This window comes from Macrotis lagotis, chromosome 5 (genome assembly GCF_037893015.1).
Source record: "Macrotis lagotis isolate mMagLag1 chromosome 5, bilby.v1.9.chrom.fasta, whole genome shotgun sequence".
Classification (NCBI taxonomy): domain Eukaryota; kingdom Metazoa; phylum Chordata; class Mammalia; order Peramelemorphia; family Peramelidae; genus Macrotis; species Macrotis lagotis.
The window spans coordinates 162,806,591-162,827,148 of record NC_133662.1 but is presented as its reverse complement, the minus strand read 5'-3'; the positions used below and the strand labels follow the sequence as shown (position 1 = coordinate 162,827,148).

Sequence of the window (20,558 nt, the reverse complement as noted above, 5' to 3'; positions counted from 1 at the left end):
ACAGTGATTAAGAGAAAGGAAGAGATCATATGGAGATAACTATTCATCTAGTTTTATAGCATTAAGAAAGTCTTAGGTGCCCTGTAAGCTTTAGATGAATTTTTGTAAGACAAGTGGTAGAGAAGTGATGGGTAATGTGGGAGAAGTATCTTGGGTATAGGGAACAGAATGGTGTAGAAAAGATGATGGATGGTGCCTTTTCCACAGAGAGGACTGGTATTGTGCTAGTGAGTATGTGCTGAAAGCTGAGTCTCAGATGATTTTATAGACAGTAACTAGAGAATTTTACCATTTGGTGATTCTTGGACTCAACTGCAAGTCTCCCCACTTTCAACCTCTTAAATGACCATAAAAGTGACAACTCACTTTTCTTACAATGTTTATATAAGTGGTAGAGTACCACTGAACCTGGAGTCTGGAAGATCCAAGTTTAAAAATCTAACTTGATACCTTTAGTAGCTGTAAGGACCTGGGTAAGTCATTTAATCTCTGCCTACCTCAATTTCTTCATTTGTGAAACAGACATAATAATAGCATCTCCTTCCCAGGGTTACTGTGGAAACAAACTGAGATATTTGTGATGTGCTTTTCAAATCTTAAAGCATTGTAAAAAGCTAATTTGGTGGGGGTGGGGGGTGGGTAGAGTGATGTTGGGTCAGTAAGATGTATTGAATTGAAGAAGTATTGAATCTTGAATCAGAAAGGCTCCTCTTCCTGAGTTCAAATCTGGCCTTAGACACTTACAGGCTGTGTGACTCTAGACAAGTCACTTTACCTTGTTTGCCTTAGTTTCCTCATCTCTAAAATGAGAAAAAAAATGGCTAACTATTCTGGTATCTTTTGCCAAGAAAAACTTGGCACAGGGGATAGAGCACTCACTGGTCTTGAGACAGGAGGACCTGAGGTCAAATCCATCTTGAGCCACTTGATACTAGGTTTGTGACCTTGGGCAAGTTATTTAACTCCATTATCCAACACCCCCCCAAAAAGACAAAAGGAAAGAAAAAAGAAAAAGAACACCCCAAGTGGGGTCATAGAGAGCTGGACACAAGTGAACAAAACTTCAGAAAGAGTGTCCTGAAACTTGTACTAACATGCCAGAACAAGCTGATGATTTTATCTACCATATATTGATAGTGTTTGGGTGCTTCTCTTCTGTTGATAATTACTCCCTTTCTCTGCAAGTTCACAACTACATCTCTAATCCTAAACACTTGCAGCAGATGACTTTGAACTTCAGCTCTCCTCCTCAAAAATTATTGACATTATCATAGTCTGTCGTTCTCCTCTTATTTATCAGAGGACCAAGTATACCAATCTCATAGGTTCATGAAAAATAAAATAAAGGTTGAGTCTCCGTGTTAATCCTTTGTAAAGAATTCCATTGCTATCTGTATTTTTATACCATCTTTTTATTTCCATCATGTCTAATCTCTCTTTTTTCACTGCTTCCTTTCCATCTGCCCAAAAACATGCTAGGCTCTTCACAATGTTAAAAACAATATTCCTTAGACCCTTCTATTCCATGTCTCTCTCTTCCTCTTTCACTGCTACTACTTGAAATTTTATCTAAATCTGATGCCTCTACTTCCTTACCAGTCTTCTTTATTTAGCATACAACCCCATTCTCTCCCCAAACTCCATTCCTGCAATATTAATTGAACATTTTAAATTACATGGCTTAGGAACATTTAAAACTCAACATATCTAAACTCATTCTCTTTCTATACAAACTACCTTTCCCTCCAAACTTTCCTATTTCTATCAAAAGCACCACTCTCTTTTTAATGACTTAGGTTCATAATCTCAGAATTTTTCTGGACTCCTCTCTCCCCTTCCCCTCTTCCTCCCCATTCCATATATACAATCTTGCCACCAAACATCTTTTGCAACTGATATCTTTTTTCTCTATTCACAAAGCCACCTGCTTAGTTTAGAACCTTACAACCTTTCACCTAGACTCCTGACTTATCTCCTTGCCTTCAGTCTCTCTCACTCTAGGATGACCTAGAGTGCCATGCTAGTGCCAAAGCAAGTTTAGAAAAAGTAGATTTGGCCATGTGACTCCCTTATTCCAGTGGTTTTGCATAGATGGCTACTAAATCTATATCTCCAGTCTGGCCTCTCTTCCAAGCATCAGACCCAGATGTTTTCTGGCCTACTAAACATCTCAACCTGGATGTTCCACTGGAACTTCAAGCTCAGCATATTCAAAACTAAATTTCATATTCAACCTACTCTCTGGCATCACTATTTTTGTCAGTGACACTGCTCAGTAACCCGATGCATAAATTGTCTTATCTTCCTCGAAGTTGAGCATCAATTCATCTGACTCCCAAATCTCTTAACTCTCTCTCTTGACTGCCAGTCCTACATTACTTAGATGGCTCAAGAATGCTGCAAATTCAGCCTGTCTAAAGTAGAAGTCATTCTTCCCAAAACTTTATTATTTCTCTAGAGAGCATTACCCTTTCTCGTGTATACAAAATATTATGGTGGTTAACTCAAAGTTTCTCTCCTCTCATCTCCACTCTTTCTGTGAAAATGGGTTACTAACTCTTCCCTTATCTGCCACTATACTTTTCCTTCTCACCTCTTCCCTTTTAAATACTTAGTTTCCTTCTAAGTACAAGATCTTTCCTGATATAACAAAACAACTGGCTCATCTATATCACTTTTAAGGTTTACAAAGGAAGCACTATTATTTTTCTCATTTTACAGATGAGAAATCTTAGACAAATAGAGGTCAAGAGACTTGTCCTGAAAACAGAGCTAGTAAATTCCTGAGGCTGGACTTGAATTCAGAATTTTCTGTCTCCCAAGTCCAGCAGTACTGTATTACCAGTTGCCTTATCAATTTGTATTCTATTCCTCCTAAAATCAATTTTGCAAAGACCTTTGTATTTCTTTATCTAGGTATGTGTTGTAATCTCCTAATGGAAGAGGAAGTTGAGGAACATTGAATTGTTTGTAGCCCTAGTTCCTAGGACAGTGACCTGGACAGCAAGGGTTTAATGAATGTTGATTGCAGAGCTTATACAGTCTTTCTCCATTTATTAATAGATATCCTGACTATGAAAACAATAAGATAAAATATATGACTTCAGGGGCTCAAAGAGCCAAAGAAGGACTCTTATAGAAGGACTCTTATGGAAGACCTAGTCCAACTTTTCTATTTTGTAGTTATTCTAAGGGGTAAAATGAATTATCCCAGGCATTCCTCAAATGGCTTATTTTAATATCAACTTAAGGGAAAAAAACATTGGGTGAAAATTTAAGTTATTTCCATTGATTTATTTGCCTTCAACTTGAAGGCCTCCAGAAATAATCAGCACTAATACACATATGCAAGCATCCATTCATGCATGCATGCACACTCTCTCTCTCTCTCTCTCTCTCTCTCTCTCTCACACACACACACACACACACACACACACACACACACTTACTGTCATATTCCTGTAACAATTCCACTGCTGTCAAGAGCACAGCTCTGTGCTCTGGGTCCCTGATATTTAGTTCATCCAAGTCTTCTTCTTCTAGAAGTTTGAAGGTGTCCAGGTCTTCATACCCATTAAACAGAAAGGTGGGCATGTGCTCCTACCATGGAAAGGAAAAAATTTATTTAGTTGAATCACTAATAAGGGCTTACTATATCTATTATGGTTCACCAGGTCACATAAGATCTAGAAACTAAAAACTAGCCTGAGTTCCTCAACTCAATTTGTCATTTAGAGACAACTCTTTTTTTTTAGGGTTTTTTTTTTGCAAGGCAATGGGGTTAAGTGGCTTGCCCAAGGTCACACAGCTAGGTATTTATTAAGTGTCCGAGGCCGGATTTGAACTCAGGTACTCCTGACTCCAGGGCTGGTGCACTCTATCCTAGTGCTCTATCTCTATCCTATCTGGTGTGCCTCCTAGTCGCCCCTAGAGACAAATCTTAAGAATATTTTAAAGGGGTGGCTAGGTGGCACAATGGATAGAGCACCGGCCTTGGAGTCAGGAGTACCTGGGTTCAAATCCGACCTCGGACACTTAATAATTACCTAGCTGTGTGGCCTTGGGCAAGCCACTTAACCCCATTGCCTTGAAAAATCTTAAAAAAAGAATATTTTTAAAAATAGTGAATTTGTAAGATGTGCTGCTTTTTTGCATGTGATAATTCCATTTAACAATAGGATTGGGGAGGCTAGGTGGTGTAGTGGGGGCAGCTAGGTGGCATAGTGGGGCGGCTAGGTGGCGTAGTAGATAAAGCACCGGCCTTGGAGTCAGGAGTACCTGGGTTCAAATCCGGTCTCAGACACTTAATAATTACCTAGCTGTGTGGCCTTGGGCAAGCCACTTAACCCCATTTGCCTTGCAAAAACCTAAAAAAACAAAAACAAAAAAAAAAAAACAATAGGATAGTTATATTCTATGTAATGATTGGTTTACCTTAATGGATCTATAAACATGATCTTGTAGGTAAGTTGTTGCCTTGACATATTATGTAACAGTCATTAGTGCCCTGGGGAAAATGGGAACTTTTTCTTTTGTAGGAATTGATAACTGGAAACTTTGTACCAGAAAACTGAGACATAGTTTTTATACCAGATAGAAATCCTCAACCTTTTAGCTCAGTATTGATTTGTCTCAAGATGTGACTTTTCAGTAGTAGGAAAAGACTAATTTGGTGCCATAATAGCTTTCCCTACCCCAGTGGCATCTCAAAGAAGTCTCCTAGATTGTGTTATCACATTTTGATGCAGCACTGGTTGCCCATTCACATGTGATCACCCACAGTCAGTGGGTATTAGAAAATTTAAGTATGTCTGGGTTCCACTAATCACTGAAAATAAGGAATCCCTGTGAATTTTCATCACATATTTCCATTGAGCAAGAACTAATTACTATACTTTATAGAATTATAACTTTTAATAGTTTGAATTCAAATACATGTAATCATTTCACACTGTTCATTATTCTCACAAATCAGGATCTAGCTATAAATGGTTTGGTGGTTCCATCAGTGTAGAAAGTTGCCCATGAAGAAATTTCTCCTACTCAATTAAAGATTAGCAGTTTTATATGTGTGTGTGTGGCTTCAAATCTTAGAGAGCTGATTAGAACAGAGGTGTCAAATAGATACGGGGTCCACTAATCCATACGTCAGGATCCCTCAGAGCCACATGAAGAATTAATTTGAAAATAATGTTCTACATTTTAATGTATTTTAATTACTTTGTTAATATTTCCCAAATACATTTTAAGTCTGATTTGAACCTACTGGGGAGTGTTATGGGCCACATTTTTGACATGTTTGACAACTCTGGCTTAGGGTCTTGTACTGAGAAATTCAATAACTTACTTATGCTCATTCATACAAGTCAGGACTTGAATCAGATTGTCAAGTTCTCTATCCACTCTGCCTTGTTATGTCTTGTATTATTTAAGTAATAATGAGCAGCACTGCAATATTAGCTACATCTAATTGATTTCTTATAAAGGTGTTTAAACCAAATCAGTTAAAACCCTTCTGTGAAACTGTTCCTCCTTTCCTTATTTACCTAAAACTAAGTAATGTCAGATAAAAGAAGTAACTGGAAAAAAAAGAGAAGTAACTGACTTTTAGGTTGATCCTATCGAGGAGATCCTCTACAGATTTGGGTTGTGGTGGTCTTCCTTTTCTCCTCCTCCTAGTGGGGCGCTTGGGTTTCTCTTCCTCTTCATTCAACACATCCACATAGATAAATTTGAAAGTACCAACTTTGTTGTTCAACAATCCCATCCATGTACCCATTGGAGGCTTGCTGATTATATCAATAATATCACCTTTCTGTAGAGCAGAGATTTTTCCATTAGGATCTTTCCATTAAGTGCATTTCTTTCCAGAATTTATTCGGATATCAAAAAATAGGCTTGAAAAGCTATGACTGTCATAACCATGGCTTGACAGGTTACACTTTTTCAACCTAACTTATGGGATAGACCTAGACATATATATATATATATATATATATATATATATATATACACATATACATGGCTCTAGTCCTGCACCTGTTCACTAATTTGAATCCTTCAGTGCTTTTAATGGAACCTTAGGAGTGACTTCTAGGACTTTGCTATGTTCCCCCCATTCAATATCAGGTCACATATCCCAGCACAGAAAGTACAATTCATGCTTAGAGGAGAGTAACCTTGATACCTCAAAGTTTCCCAATTATCTTCCTCAATGTAAAAAGTTCATAAAAACTCATTTTGAAGAAAATATTTCTTTTCCACCCCCTTGACCACACAATTCAGTTAAATTGTTGCTAGAAATACTAAATTTGCCACTAAAGTTTGTATGTATATCTATATATTTAATAGAGACTCAAGATGGAAAATGAAAATTCTAAAACAGGGATTCTTAACCTTTCTTATATCACGTACTCTTTTTGAAGTCTAGTAAAGCATACCCCTTTTAAATGCATAAAAATATGATGACTTACAAAGGAAATGAATTATGCTGAAATAATAATCTATCAGGCTAGTTTATAGACTTATGGTTAAGAAATTCTATTCTAGGGAGAAACTCAAATTAGCAAGCAGATGGTAAGAATAGAATGAATATAATTCCCAGCCTCTTAAGTCAAGTTAGACTCTTGTCTCATTTCTTGCTGTAGGAGACCAGCTCAATATGCAAAAAGGCAAGCAAAAAGCAAGGAAGGGGGAAAAAAACCTTTAAAACATTTGCCAAAAACAGCAAGTCAATAAAATACATGTTATACAAACAAAAATAGCAGAATCTACCTTCAGCTTGAGGGAGTCTGTATCATAAGGACTAGGTGTGAAGTCAGTGTGAACTCTTGCTCGTCCACAGAAAGGCCCTCTATAGGGAGGCTCTTCATCATCACCATCTTCAGATTTCACACTTTCCCTGTTACTGGTTGAGGAATCCGTTGTACTCACCGTCTGACCACCTTGGTAGAGAAGACAACAAAAGTAAGTTTGAGTAGCATTACAGCTTTATACCTGGAAAGGTCCTATTTCTTATCTAGAAAAAGTTCATAGATCCTTTGGGGATCCAGGTCATAGTGAACACCAGAGGGTGGATTTAAACTCTGGTCCTTTAACTCCAAAGGCAGTTTCCTTGTACCATAGTGTCTACATATACTGCTTTTTATTTTTTTTTAAAGAAACTTCTTTGCTTACCATCAGGGGAAAGAAATTATGAAAAAGGAAATAGTATAATCTTAGACAGTTTTCCAATGTGCAAATACAAGACTTCATAGTACTGAAAATATCAAGCCCTAATTACTTTATTACTCTGACAAAGAGTTTTTTTAAAATGTCATCAAATGCTCTATAAGCATATCTATTAAACCCCAGAGTGCTAAAAACCTTGTAATTATCACTGCCCTCCTCCCTGTGTTCCCCTCATTTTAAGACAGTAAAAAAATTAAATAAATTAATAGAATAACATGCTAGGAACATTTGGTTCTCTATCATGGATAGGAAGAGTGAGTATTTAAATTAACACTGGCTGACTTAGTCACTAGAAATCTTTCATTTATAAAAACTAGAAAAAAATGAAGCCTGAATAGCATTTGCTTCACCCAGGACTTGGCCATCATTGTGGTATGCTGATGGGGCGGCTAGGTGGTGTAGTGGATAGAGCACCGGCCCTGGAGTCAGGAGTACTTGAGTTCAGATCCAGCCCCAGACACTTGATAATTACCTAGCTGTGTGGCCTTGGGCAAGCCACTTTAAACCCCATTTGCCTTGCAAAATCCTTAAAAAAATAAGAAAGAAAGAAGCACTGAGGCACTGGCTATGGAAACACATCTCTCTTTTTTTACCTACACAATCTGTTTCCCCCTTCTGATTATTCTGGGGGTGAAAAGGAGGAAACTGACTTCCATAGCAGGATGCCAACTATTTCCTCTACTCTCTCATTAGCACATTAGATCACTGTATTAGATTATTTAATTATTATCCAGGAAAGATTTAGGAATGAGATATAAGACAGGTAAGCTTTACTTCTAACAAAACTGAAACTAAATAGCATTTACTTTAGGGTTTTTTTTGCAAAAGCATTTTATACATAATGTAACTCGATCTTCCTATCTAAGAGGCAAGTGCTATTACCTTCATTTTACAAATGAAGAAATTGAGGCTGACAGAGGTTAAGTGGCTGCCCCAAGGTCACACAACTTCTAAGGAAGAAGTCAAACTCAAGTCTCCTAATTCTCCAGTGTTCAGTTCAATTATTATCCTAGTAGGACAAAAGGAACATGGCAGAGAAAAATTCCCAGTGGTTCTAGGGAACACTGTGGGTCACTAGACTAAGAGGCATCTTAGGATCACAGGACCACTAATTAGAACTGAAAAGAAACTGAGAGGTCATTAAGCCCACATGCTTTAATTTATCAATAAAGAAGTTAACTCAGGTACAATGAAAGCCTCTTGCCCCACATCACATAAGCAGTGAGGGGCAAAGGCTGAATTTGATTGCAAATCCTACTCACTTTCCACTATTCTACGTTGCTTCCTATGTAAGCCCCAAGGAGAATGCCTGAAGAAGTAAAGAAAACTGATGACCAACTCAGTCTCTTTCATAATTTCACTGATGGTTGAGAACATTTTTTCCAAATGAAATAAAATGGTTTTTCCCACAAGTGGTATGAAAACTTCTGTATGGGATTTTGGACTTTCAATGCAAACCCAGAAACAGAACTACCAAGCTTTCTGTTATTATAAAGTTTACATAAAATCTACTGATTTTTATGGAATCATTGTCTATTGTAGCTGTTTATATTTTTTTTTTTGTTTTTTGCAAGGCAATGGGGTTAAATGGCTTGCCCAATGTCACACAGCTAAGTAATACCTGCATGTATTCTTGAAGACACTTCTACCAGAACTTTGTCTTGAGGCACTTAACTTCTCATCACACACAAAGATAAACATGAGATATAGCTATTCAACTTACTCATCGAGCTCTGACCACTGAGAGAACTTCTCAGACTCTCCACAGATCCACCAGCTTTCAGTTTAGGCTTATCCAGAGACTCTTTATCAGGCTGAGGTGATTGAGGAGACCCTGGTATTCCATCAGGGCTGGAGTCCTGAAAAGAGATTACAACAAATAAAAATTTCACTGTGTTAGCAAAAAGATGTCCTTCCTTAATTCTCTGGTCCACAACTAAGTTCAAAATTTCCTTAATGCCCCATATCAAATTCTATGACATGTATCAAATCCTAGGTACTTTCTGAGATTTGTCTTATACCTACTTAGTATATCTTCTATATACTTAGTTTGCAGGTTTGTTTCCTCAACTATAGAATGGAGGTAAAATAGTACCCATCCCACAGGACTGTAGTAAGAACCAAATGAGATGATATTTGTATATCACTTGGTATATAATATGCATTTTATATGTGTATACACACACACAGACACGCACGCATGTGCATGCACAAGTCATAATTACTACTGTTTCCATTGGAATGTGAACCCATGAGGCAGACTGTTATTTCAAAAAAATTAAATATTTCATTTTCCCCATTACATGTAAAAATTTTTAACATTAAATTTTTAAATTTTTAGTTCTAAATTCTCTCTCCCTTCCCTCTTCCTGAGAAGAGGGCTGTTTTTTGCCTTTCTTTGTATCTCTAGGCCTATGCACAGAATATATTACTAAGGGACAATAGTAAGGGATTAATAAATAAAAATATTTGTGAAATGACTGTACATCTTCTTTATTAAGGTGTAGTCCACCCAGCTATTTTTCACATAGTATTCCATGGACAACTTTAGATTTCCCTTAAGAATTCCAAGTAAGATTTGTGAATATTTTCTCAAGATGCTTAGCTTAAAGCCTAACCAGGTCGCTAACACTTTAAATAGTCTCAGTAAAAGGTGTAAATTTCAAAAGTGGTCCAAATAGAGCTCACAGAATATGAATACAGATCTGGAGCTATCATCATAGAATATCCATGTTTCCTTAACAAGAAGGATAATATTTTAACTGAAACAAGATGTCATACCAGGTGGGGGAAAAAACCTAACACAGGATTCTTGTGTTTTCACTTAGGCAGATATGTCTAAGTTAGCTAAAAATTCATTTAGACAGCAAAGTTTATTTTTCAGTTGATTCAATAATACTTTTTTCCACACACAGCAGCATGGTTTGATTTTTTTCCCCTTATTTTCATTCCTTCCAACTTTATAGTCAGCTTATAAAATCTTGTCCTTATTAAAATATAGATCGTCAATTTTGTCCTTTGAGAAAAGATGCAATCCATTCCATCCACAGTCATTTGCTGCTGTACATTGTCCAGCAACTTATTTTGAAAAATAATCTGTAAATATTATCAATATAAGACTTTAAATAAGTTGCATAACTTCTTTTTAATATAGAAATGACAAAAAAATTTGGCACAATCTGTCTGTGGGCATGTGAACGTGAAACCATTAGAATTGAAACCTATTATTTACATGGTGCAGATTCATCAAAAAAAATTTTTTTTTAAGTATGGGAGTCTACAGGCCATGCTAACATCTAAGGTCAATAGTAAGAGGACCTTTTGATTTAATAGAAATTCATACTTTATTTCTAGAGAACAAAAAGAGGCAAGTATTAATACAACAAATGCAGTATGAGAAGGTCCCTGAAATTCCAAATTTTGAAACCTGAAAAGACATTCTTCCTAAGACATGGGGAGAAAATGATCCCTATACTAAATTTCCTATATAGTATGCATATAACAAACATCTTTACAAATATTATTTTATTTGAACATCACAACAGTGAACAGGATACTCCAATATTACAATATTTTAGGAATATTGGAATACAAAGAATATGTAGTATGCTAATTGAAATATGGGGTCCCTGGGGCAGCAAGGTGGCTCAGTGGATTGAGCACCAGCCCTGGAGTCAAGAGGGTCTAAGTTCAAATCCAGTCTCAGATGCTTAATAATTACCTAGCTGTGTGATCTTGGGCAAGTCACTTAACTCCACTACCTCATTAAAAAAAAAAGAAATATAGGGCCCTTGCTCTCAAGAACTAAGTAGGGAAGATAAGAAAATATGATTAATTTTTAAGCGGCACCAAGTGCTATAACAGGATTTTTTCTGAGGGATGACTGGAAGCAAGATTATTTTTAATTCAGGAGACTCAGGGAAAGACTTCAGGAGATGGTTTGCAGAGCATTCAAAGAATAGATTACAGAGCAAGAAAAGATAGGAAGATGGAAAAGCTCAATTTCTATTCATGGAACCAGGGGGCAATTCAGTTCAACTAGAGTGTGAGAATAGTATGAAATAAGACAACAGAGAGCAATGGAGACAAATTTTGGAAGATGTTAATCATAGGTTAAATAGTTTAGACTTAATAAAGATTTGAAATGTATCAAAATTAAAGAAAATCAAACTGAAAATTCATAATATAATATTGTAAAGTGCTCTTTAGTATTTTCCATCAAGTAATCAAACAATACAACTCTACCCCAACCAATCCAAAATACAAACTCTATCTCTCACAAGTGATAGGAGAGAAAATTATCACAAATTTTAAAACAATAGAATGAACAAGGATTAGCACAACTAACTGCTTACTAAATAAGGTAACTTACAATAATTTAATGTCCAGATATCAAAGAGAACTTTAATTTATACTTATTTTATATAATCGTATTTTAATATATTTGTTTTTAATATATTTAATGTTATTATTTTATATATATTCCTATTTAATGTTCATAAACTCAGAACATTATTTACAAGATATCTTGGGCTGAAACAACTTTTTGAGAAACATGTCTCATTAATGAAGTGATTTCAAATTGAAGACTAATTTTCATTGACATAACAGCGGATTGTCTAAAAGGAAAACATGGTAAATGCTCCATAGTAAGACAGAAGGAAAGAGAATAGCTCTCAGACCTCAAACCCATAAAGCCAAGTAAATGAACACAATAGACTCAAGACAAACAAAAAGATCTCCTTCCTCAATTGGTGAAGAGTGAAGATCACAGACTGGAAGAACAAATTTAGCCTAAGGTTATCCTACACTAATGCTAAATAATGTTCCTGAGGTTATGTTGGAATTGCAATATGCTATAGGCATAGCATCATAGGAACATAGATTTAGAGGTAGAAGGGACCTCTCTGAGGTCAAACTCCCTCATACTGCTAAGGAAATTGAGGCTTAGTGTGATTAAGTGATTTGGTCATCATCACACAGTAATTGGGAGAGCCAGGATTCAAACCAAATTCCTTCTTCATAAAATCTCTCTCGTATTTTTCTTTCCTTTGACACGTCACCACCCTGGCACAGGTTCTCATGATTTCACATAAGGACCATTGGATTATCTTGCTGGTTGATCTCCACAAGTCTCTCCCTATTTTTGTCTATCCTTTGTTCATCTACCAGTGGTCTTCCTAATGCACAAATCTGACCATGTCTCCTCCCATCCCCCCATAATCTATAGTGGTTCCCCATTACCTTGAAGATTGAATATCATAACTTCTATATAATCTGTTACCCTTTACTTTACAGTCTTCACTTTACACCTTCCCATCTTTGACTACTTTAATGTTTAGTGACAGAAGTCTCCTTGCTTTTCCTACAATAAGACAATCAATTTACTCTCTTAAGCATTTTCACTGGTTGCCATCCTTAAAATATTCTGCCTCTTAATTTCTGCCTTAGCTTCCCTGACTTTCTTCAATACCAACTAAGATTCCAACTTCTACAGAAGTCTTTCGTTAAATTCCCCTTTAGTCTAGTGTTTTGCCTGTATTGATTTTCCCCCAAAATTTTTTTCTACAGATAATTTGTTTATATAGTTGTTTGCATGTAACAGGTTCCCCTGTAGGCTATGTCTTTCCCTAGAGCAGGAACTTTTGTCTTTCCTTCTATTTCAAGGCCAGTGCCCGGCATGTAGTAAGCACTTAATATATATTTACTGAGTTTCCACTGAACCAGGCTCACTCAACCAGGTTCATGCTGATTACAGAAATCTAATTTATTTACAGGTTATCTTTTTTCTTAATAATCCACAAGAGGGCGATATCTATCAGACCAAAAATGGTTGTTTTTCCAGCTGTTTTATTTGGCAGTTTCTGAGTGATTTCTTACATATTTCAAGTGGAAAAAATGATTAATTTTAAAAGTGAGTGTCCACATATATACAATGTGTAAGCTAGTCTGACAACCCAAGAAACAGAAATGAATGAAGATTACAAAAAATGGCCTTCTTGGGGGAAAAAAATGGTTAGAATTATCTCAAAGTCCAGATCTAAGAAAGCATTTATTTATCTAAGTCATTAATCTCTCTCCCATTTCAATTAGGACTTAAAACTGGTCAAGCTCCTAAGGCATGGAATCATAAGAGAACCAAAAGAAAATCAATTCTATGTTACCTTAATGGTTTATATGTTAGATTAACTTGTGAAAACATAATTACTATTTAAGTCTTAGTAAGGTTTGGTCCTTGATCTTAATGTGTATTTCTGAATTCATTCTACATGACTGTAATACAAAAACACCAAAAAAACCTCTGTCTTTCCAAGATTCTATATTGTTAGCTCCTTAGAATCTTAGATCTAGAAAAAAATGGGAATATCAGAGGACCTCTAATGAAATTCCTTCATTTTCCAAACAATAAAGCAAATAGAGAACAGTTGATAAGGGATTTGAAACCAGTCCTTCTGTCTCTCCTAGATTTAGTATTTTTTCCCCACATTTGGACCTCTATTCAATACCAGATATTTACTTGGCACAGAGAGGCATTATGGAAAGTCAAGTCTGACTTTCTGAAGAATGGAAGGTACTGCTTAGTTCTGAGGAGAACATAAAGCTCTGTTCTACAAAAAAAAAAGACCATGCATTGAAAATTCTATAGTTTTTTCCTGTTAACATGGATGCTCGTCTGCTTCTCAGGGACATACCTGCTCAGAAACAGAACTGCTGTACTTCTTAGACATTCTTTTCCTCATTGTCTCTTTCACTGATTTCACCTTTTTTCCAAGAGAGATGCGGGAGGCAGTAGGTGACTTGATTACTTCTTTATACACAAAATCTCCATCTTTACCCTGTAAAGTATTAGAAATAAAATTAATCTCTTAAACTTAAAAGAGAAACACACTGGTTCCCTGTGACTGGTCTATTAGAGTAATATTGGAGTATCCTGTTCACTGTTGTGATGTTCAAATAATATTTGTAAAGAACTTAGCACAAAGTAGGCACTTTTCCTGTGTGTGTGTGTGTGTGTGTGTGTGTGTGTGTGTGTGTGTGTATGCTTAATGTATATTTTTAGAGCATCTAGTTGGCTCAGTGGATAGTACCAGATTCTGGGATCATCTTCCTGAGTTCAAATCTGGACTCAGGAATTTATTGGCTACGTGATTCCGGCAAATCACTTAACCCTGTCTGCCTCAGTTTACTCATCTATAAAATTGAGCTACAGAAGAAAATGGTGAACTGAAACAACTGTACAAGAAAATTTACTATTTTTATTGCTATTATCTTCATCTTAATAATGTCCCCCCTCTTTTTTTTAACTGTTAGTGAAATATATTCAGGATAATCTTTTAATCAAAAAAGGTAACTTTTTGCTTCAGAGTAGCCCTGGACAAATTCTTATTTCTGGGTCACTATTTCTAAATCATGTTACTAGAATTTTAGCCATTATGCTCATCTCCCTCATCCCTGAGTTTCAAGATCTTGGTCTCTCAAAGTTGGGATTTTGTCCTTTACTTTTGACTTGCTACCTTTTTCTAAACTAAGATACTGCTATCTCTTTTCCTTTATTCCAGTAATTCTTCATGTCTTATCTTCCCACATTAGAAGGTAAACTCCAAGAGGGGAAGAACTATTTTGCTTTCTAAGCATAATTCCTGATATATTTAGTAAGCACAAAATAAATGCTTTATCTTATCTTTTTTCTTCTGTCACTTTCCAAGTAGAGAGGTTTACATTTCAGTAGAAGACAATTAAAGTAAAGGAGAAGAATATCAGATTTGGACTCAGGATCTAGATTTGAATCTTGACTCTGGGATTTAATTATGACTTGAGTAACCCATTTACAATGTCTGGACCTCATCTAAAGCATGAAAGGTCTAGAAGAAATCATCTTTAAGATTATTTTCAGCTTCACAAGTTCTAAATTTTTTTGGTGGTGGGGTAGGCAGCTCAGTGTTACAGTTTCATATCTATCTAATCCTTTTTTCTGGTTGTTCTTTTTATATTGAAAATCTTTGTGTTTATTTATGATTATTAGGCATGTAAAAATTTTTTAAATTGTGCTACTGTTTTGTGATACTATTTTTTTTTTAAGGTTTTTGTAAGGCAAATGGGGTTAAGTGGCTTGTCCAAGGCCACACAGCTAGGTAATGATTAAGTGTCTGAGACCGGATTTGAACCCAGGTACTCTTGACTCCAGGGCCGGTGCTTTATCCACTGAGCCACCTAGCCACCCCTGATACTCTTGATAGGTAGGGGTATAATGGTAACATCAAAGCAGTAGTTAACAAGGAGAGAATTAAGAATGTTTTAAAAAGTGACACTAATAAATTTATCCCAAAATTAACACCAGACTGATTCCATATTACCATATTTCTGACTGATCAACTCTCAAATTTTTCTTTTGACTCTAGGTTATATTGACACTAGCTCTCAAACCATAATATATGAATCAGTACTACAAATATGAAATAAAGAGGATATATCCTCTCTCTCCTTCCTCAAATATAATAATTTGTTTCCTAAAAAAACTGAAAAAGTTTTGAACAGGTTAGATGATTCATGTAAGTAGAAAGTGACATTATATTGACTCTGTATATGTTTTTCTTCTTTTTTGATTAATGAGAGGATGAATGTAGGTGGGGGGGAAACACTCATTAATTTTTTAAAAATTAATTTCAAAAATAAGTAGAAAGTATTTTCATATCAAAATTCTTAGGAATAATATCAAAAAACCTATAAAATGACTTTTATTAAGAACTGAAAGAAAATAGAATTCAGGGAGAACATTTCAATGCCCTAGTCCTATAACTTGATTTTCCCCCTGTGTTCCAAGATAATGTCAACAGACCCAAGTTGTCTGGGATGTCTCTGTGTAGCCTATAATGCCTTAGAAAATCTAGTTTGGTTTGGGTCCATTTTAGGACCTATTATGCAATGATGACCTGAAGTCATCAGCTCTTGTTAGTTACATGTTTTTGTCTTATAACAGAGCTGGTCCTAGGATTTTTTAACTACAAGGCTAGAGGCAGAATCAAATAAAGTGGCTTCACTGCCTTGGGGAACACTCAAAATGAATTGGGGCAGAGACAACAAGAAAGGTCTTTCTGCCAGAAACTGAGCATTTCAAATGAAGTTGGGCTTCTACTGCTCTAGGGTGGCTACTGTTCTTGCTCTACTTACCTAGGTAATTATTTTCCTCCCTATAATATAACGTTTGCTATTTTCTCATACATATATGTTTCAGGCTCTTCAAACTGGTCATGAATAATTTTGTGGATATATAAATGGCTAAATCTAAAGAAGCATAATATTTCTAGTACTTCTAACTTCAATAATAAAAACAACATCACCAATAAAAGAATGTGGCAATAAAGACATCAAATATCTTTTGTCCACTAAGCTGATAGAAAGGAAAGATGGACAGAGGCCATAGAGGATCATTATTCGTTTTCTATGGTACGGTGGGAAGCCATTAAGATGGCTGATATAGAGCTCTCTTTCAAAAGAAGATTTAGATTCCCTGCAAAGGGAAAAAAAAACCAGTATAAATTCTTAAGAGACTTTAAATCTGAAACTTTCTTTGCAGCTACATCACTTGAAACCAAATCATTTGTTTTCCCCCTGTCTTGCACTCACCATCGGGTCAGAATTATTATTCCCAATGTGTAGAGATCGATTTGTCAAGTCAAATCCTCCAAAACTGCAGGTCCTCTGTAGAAAGGACAAGGTAGGGGTATAGGTTAAACATAGACAAGAAGGCAGAACAAACCCCACAGTAAATACATTTCCCAATTGCAGAACACCACTGAATCACAAATGGCTTTACGGGATGGTAGCTGGAATGAGGAATGATGAGAAACCTCATGATTCATGTGGTGAAGAAATCTAGTTCATCTTGCCCTTCTCACAGGACACTGAACCTTGCCCAGCTCCAGAGCTTCTTAAGTTCAGTATCTCTTTAATATGCTAACATCATCTGAATGGAGGAAAATCTCCATTGATTCCAAGTAGTAAGAATTCCAGTCCCTGGGCAACCAAATTTCAACATTCAATCCTGAACTACCCCCTCAGATTGGCCAAATGCAGTAATGGAAAATTTATGAATATTTACAGTAGTATCCAGAAACTTTGGCAGGGGCATTAGGGAAAACTGTAAACTTATTTTAAGAGACCAAAAACTCTAGTCTTCCTCAATTTACTATTTTTATCTTTTAAGAGACATTGACACCTAAAAAGAAGAAAAAGTAGGTGATATTTACAATGGTCCAATAACAGGATCATTACTTGCATATCCCAGTCAAAAGCCCTAAAAATATGAAGATCATGGAATCATAGTCCAACTCCTTTTGGTTTACAGATGAAAATACTAAGGACCAGAGAGGTGAACTAAATTGCCAGGTCATAAGGAAATAGCTATAATTTAATTAGTTATAACATTATTTCTCTCCTCAAAGCAAATAAGTTGAAACAACCTATCAATAAATGAAAGTCATATCTTTCTAGATGAAAAAATTAAAAAAAAAGATTTTTATGAAAATCATTATTATGGACAAGTCCCTTTAAGGTTAATTATAAAACACTTTTATCTTTAAAGCACAGGATCAAAACCACAGAACTTTGGAGCTGGAAGAGATTTGTGAGATCATCTTGTCCAACATCTCTTATAGCTCTTCAAATTGAGCAGAAGAGGAAACTTTTGAACTGCCTCTTGGGGAATGTCTTCAGTGAAATTGGTTACAGAGAAGTGATTCTACATTTCCTAAACTTGTTTTGTATTACATCCTCTTTTTCTAAGAAAAGACACCTAACTGTTCAGGAAAATGGAAAGAATACAATATTCTTGAGTGTGGGCAAAATGAGTAGTGGTTTAAAAGTCAAAAAAATACAACCACAGATATGTACTCAATACTTTTTCAGAGCATATGGCAATGATAGCATTCAGAAGGGAAAAAAAGTTTGCAGAAATACATAAAGATTCTTACCAATATGTCTCATATGAAGTAAATTAAAATTATGGAATTTTAAAATTTATTGAATTAAGCATTAATTTTTTTTGAGGGTCTGAAGCCTTCAGGTTAATTATGATGAGAACATTATCACACCTCTGGCAAAAAGTGAAAAGGAGGTCTATCTTTATTCAACAGTGAAAATAACCTAAATTGGATAAATAAGTTTAGGCATCTTTAGTCAGAGCTGGTGTCATTGGACTCTAAGGAATGTGACAAATTCTTGTGGCTTTGGGAAGTGTGAGATATGGAGAATGTGGCAGAATGGAGGTGCCAGAGTGACAAAACAGTTGTAGTGATTGGTATTTGCCACAGCAAATATGAGATTTTTGTCAAAGAAAATTTTACTTTCATGTTTTAGACTGATATATTTCTGTAAACACTCTGAGGGCTGATAACATAAATTCATTGACCTCGCTGTCACTTTCTTCCCTTCCCTTCCTAAGAAAATTAAATTTGGTCAATGTAAAGATCTCCCCCCCCTCCCAATTTTTTCAATTTGAATGAGAAGTTAGAGAAATAAAATTAATTTCAGAGCTAACATGACTGGGATATATCTGTTATAAAATGAGTTAAGGATACCATTTATGCAAAAAAGATTCAGCAAGTTACTTAATTAGGCAAATCATTATATAACTGAACCCAACAAGGCTAATCTTTGATATTAATTACACCCCCTCTAATTATATTGTAAAAAAAAAGACTTTCTTAACAATAGAAAAGTTATTTTCTTGAACTCTGGTGGTCTTTCCTTTGGCTTACTGCTTCCTAGAGACAGTATTGCTTACAGATGTCTCATCAGTTTATGGCTTTGAAAGATCCTGCTTTCACAACCAGAATACACTATTACAGACACCAGGACCTAGTATGTCATTTCTAATGCAAATGAAATAATTTCCAAAGAATCTGGGTTAAAATGATGACTGAAATAAATTAAAAGCTTATTTAAATTTTTATGGGTCTGGTTAGTATGAGTTATAATATCGCTTTTTTTCTTTTGCCCATCTTCTAATGACTAGCAAAGGAGACACTGATACCATTTAAATATATATTTGGGAAGAATCAAAGAATTAGTAAAAGGATTTTAGGCCTAACATTAAAACCACAAGTTAAAAGATGCAGTTTATTTTCAACTATAAAACACAATCTTCTTTCTCCTATTCTTAACTTAATAATGAGATAAGAAGCCTAGAATCAGCTTTGCCCTACAATACATCAGCCTAAGGTATGAAAACAAAATTGTCTTTGACAAAAATATCATCATATTTGATCTGTAAAATACCAAGTTTTTAAAAGCAGTCTTTGTTGAATAGAGAAAATAAGTATAGTACATATTTTATTAAAAAAAAGCAAAATCTGACAGAATCATATTTGGGATCTTACAAATAAATAATACCCTAGTTGATCATTTCTAACATTTAACTGTCTTTTCCTTATTATTCTGAAAATATTTAAGCCCATGGTTGAGGAGGGTTTTTCCATGGAATGGTCATGCAGTTGAAATGTTTAATTATTATGTGGGAAAAAAACCAAAAAACTTGACAAGATTTTCAAATTTCATGCATGTTTGTACCATCAAAACCAAAATTAAATGATTAAATTAAAGGCAAGACAGGTGACCACTTCCACTGAAAACAAAGGCATTGTCATTGCCCTGAGGTTGCAATAAGCATATCTGGCATTGGAAAAGATAGGAAATTCAAGGTTGAAAAATCACTGGAGGCTTTGGAGCAAGAAAGGAGAAGTATATGAAATGGTGAATGTCATGGATTCCTTAAAAGAAGCTGTAAAGAATATGAACTTGTGCCTTCTCTTCGGGGGAAAAAATAAGAGGGGCCCACTAGCATTTCTTTAACTAACCAAAACACAAAATGTCATTCTTCCTTACTCCATTACTAATTTGTCAACAAAATTATCATCCAGAACCATCCCACACAACCCAATTATTTAGCCTCCACTGGTATTGTTGGTTTAGAAAGTTGAAACTGAAGTGCCAAGAAGTGAAGTCCAAAGTCAGAGTAGTGTTCAGCAACATAAGAAAGATGTGAACCCAGATCCTCAGACTCCAGAGTCATTGCTCTTTCCTCTGTGGGCTATTCTCCAAGATGTCCATTTCGATATTAGGGAAGATTCAATCAATGAACAGATATTAATGACCATCAGGGAGAGTTTCTTGAGGAATAATACCTTTTCTCATGACAAAGTTACAGAATAGGCTCAAATTATTTATTCTGGGTACAAGTTGTCATTAATGGAGAAGAGTTATATTATATATAATCTTTTTTTCATTTTAAAAAAGGTTGATGGGAAATCTACAAGAAGTGGTAGTATATG

At 35.4% G+C, this 20,558-nt stretch overlaps 1 protein-coding gene across 5 annotated transcripts in view; it reads right to left on the bottom strand.

Moving 5' to 3' along the window:
* Positions 1–20,558, bottom strand: part of SASH1 (SAM and SH3 domain containing 1) — a 471,174-nt gene that overhangs the window by 21,094 nt on the left and 429,522 nt on the right. For all 5 annotated transcript variants that reach the window (XM_074187791.1, XM_074187790.1, XM_074187792.1 and 2 more), the window contains 6 exons: positions 16,855–16,929; positions 13,923–14,066; positions 8,954–9,089; positions 6,775–6,944; positions 5,606–5,815; positions 3,450–3,600 (listed from right to left, as the gene is read on the bottom strand). In XM_074187791.1, the coding sequence (XP_074043892.1) occupies positions 3,450–3,600; positions 5,606–5,815; positions 6,775–6,944; positions 8,954–9,089; positions 13,923–14,066; positions 16,855–16,929 (886 nt within the window). The remainder of the gene's footprint in view (positions 1–3,449; positions 3,601–5,605; positions 5,816–6,774; positions 6,945–8,953; positions 9,090–13,922; positions 14,067–16,854; positions 16,930–20,558) is intronic.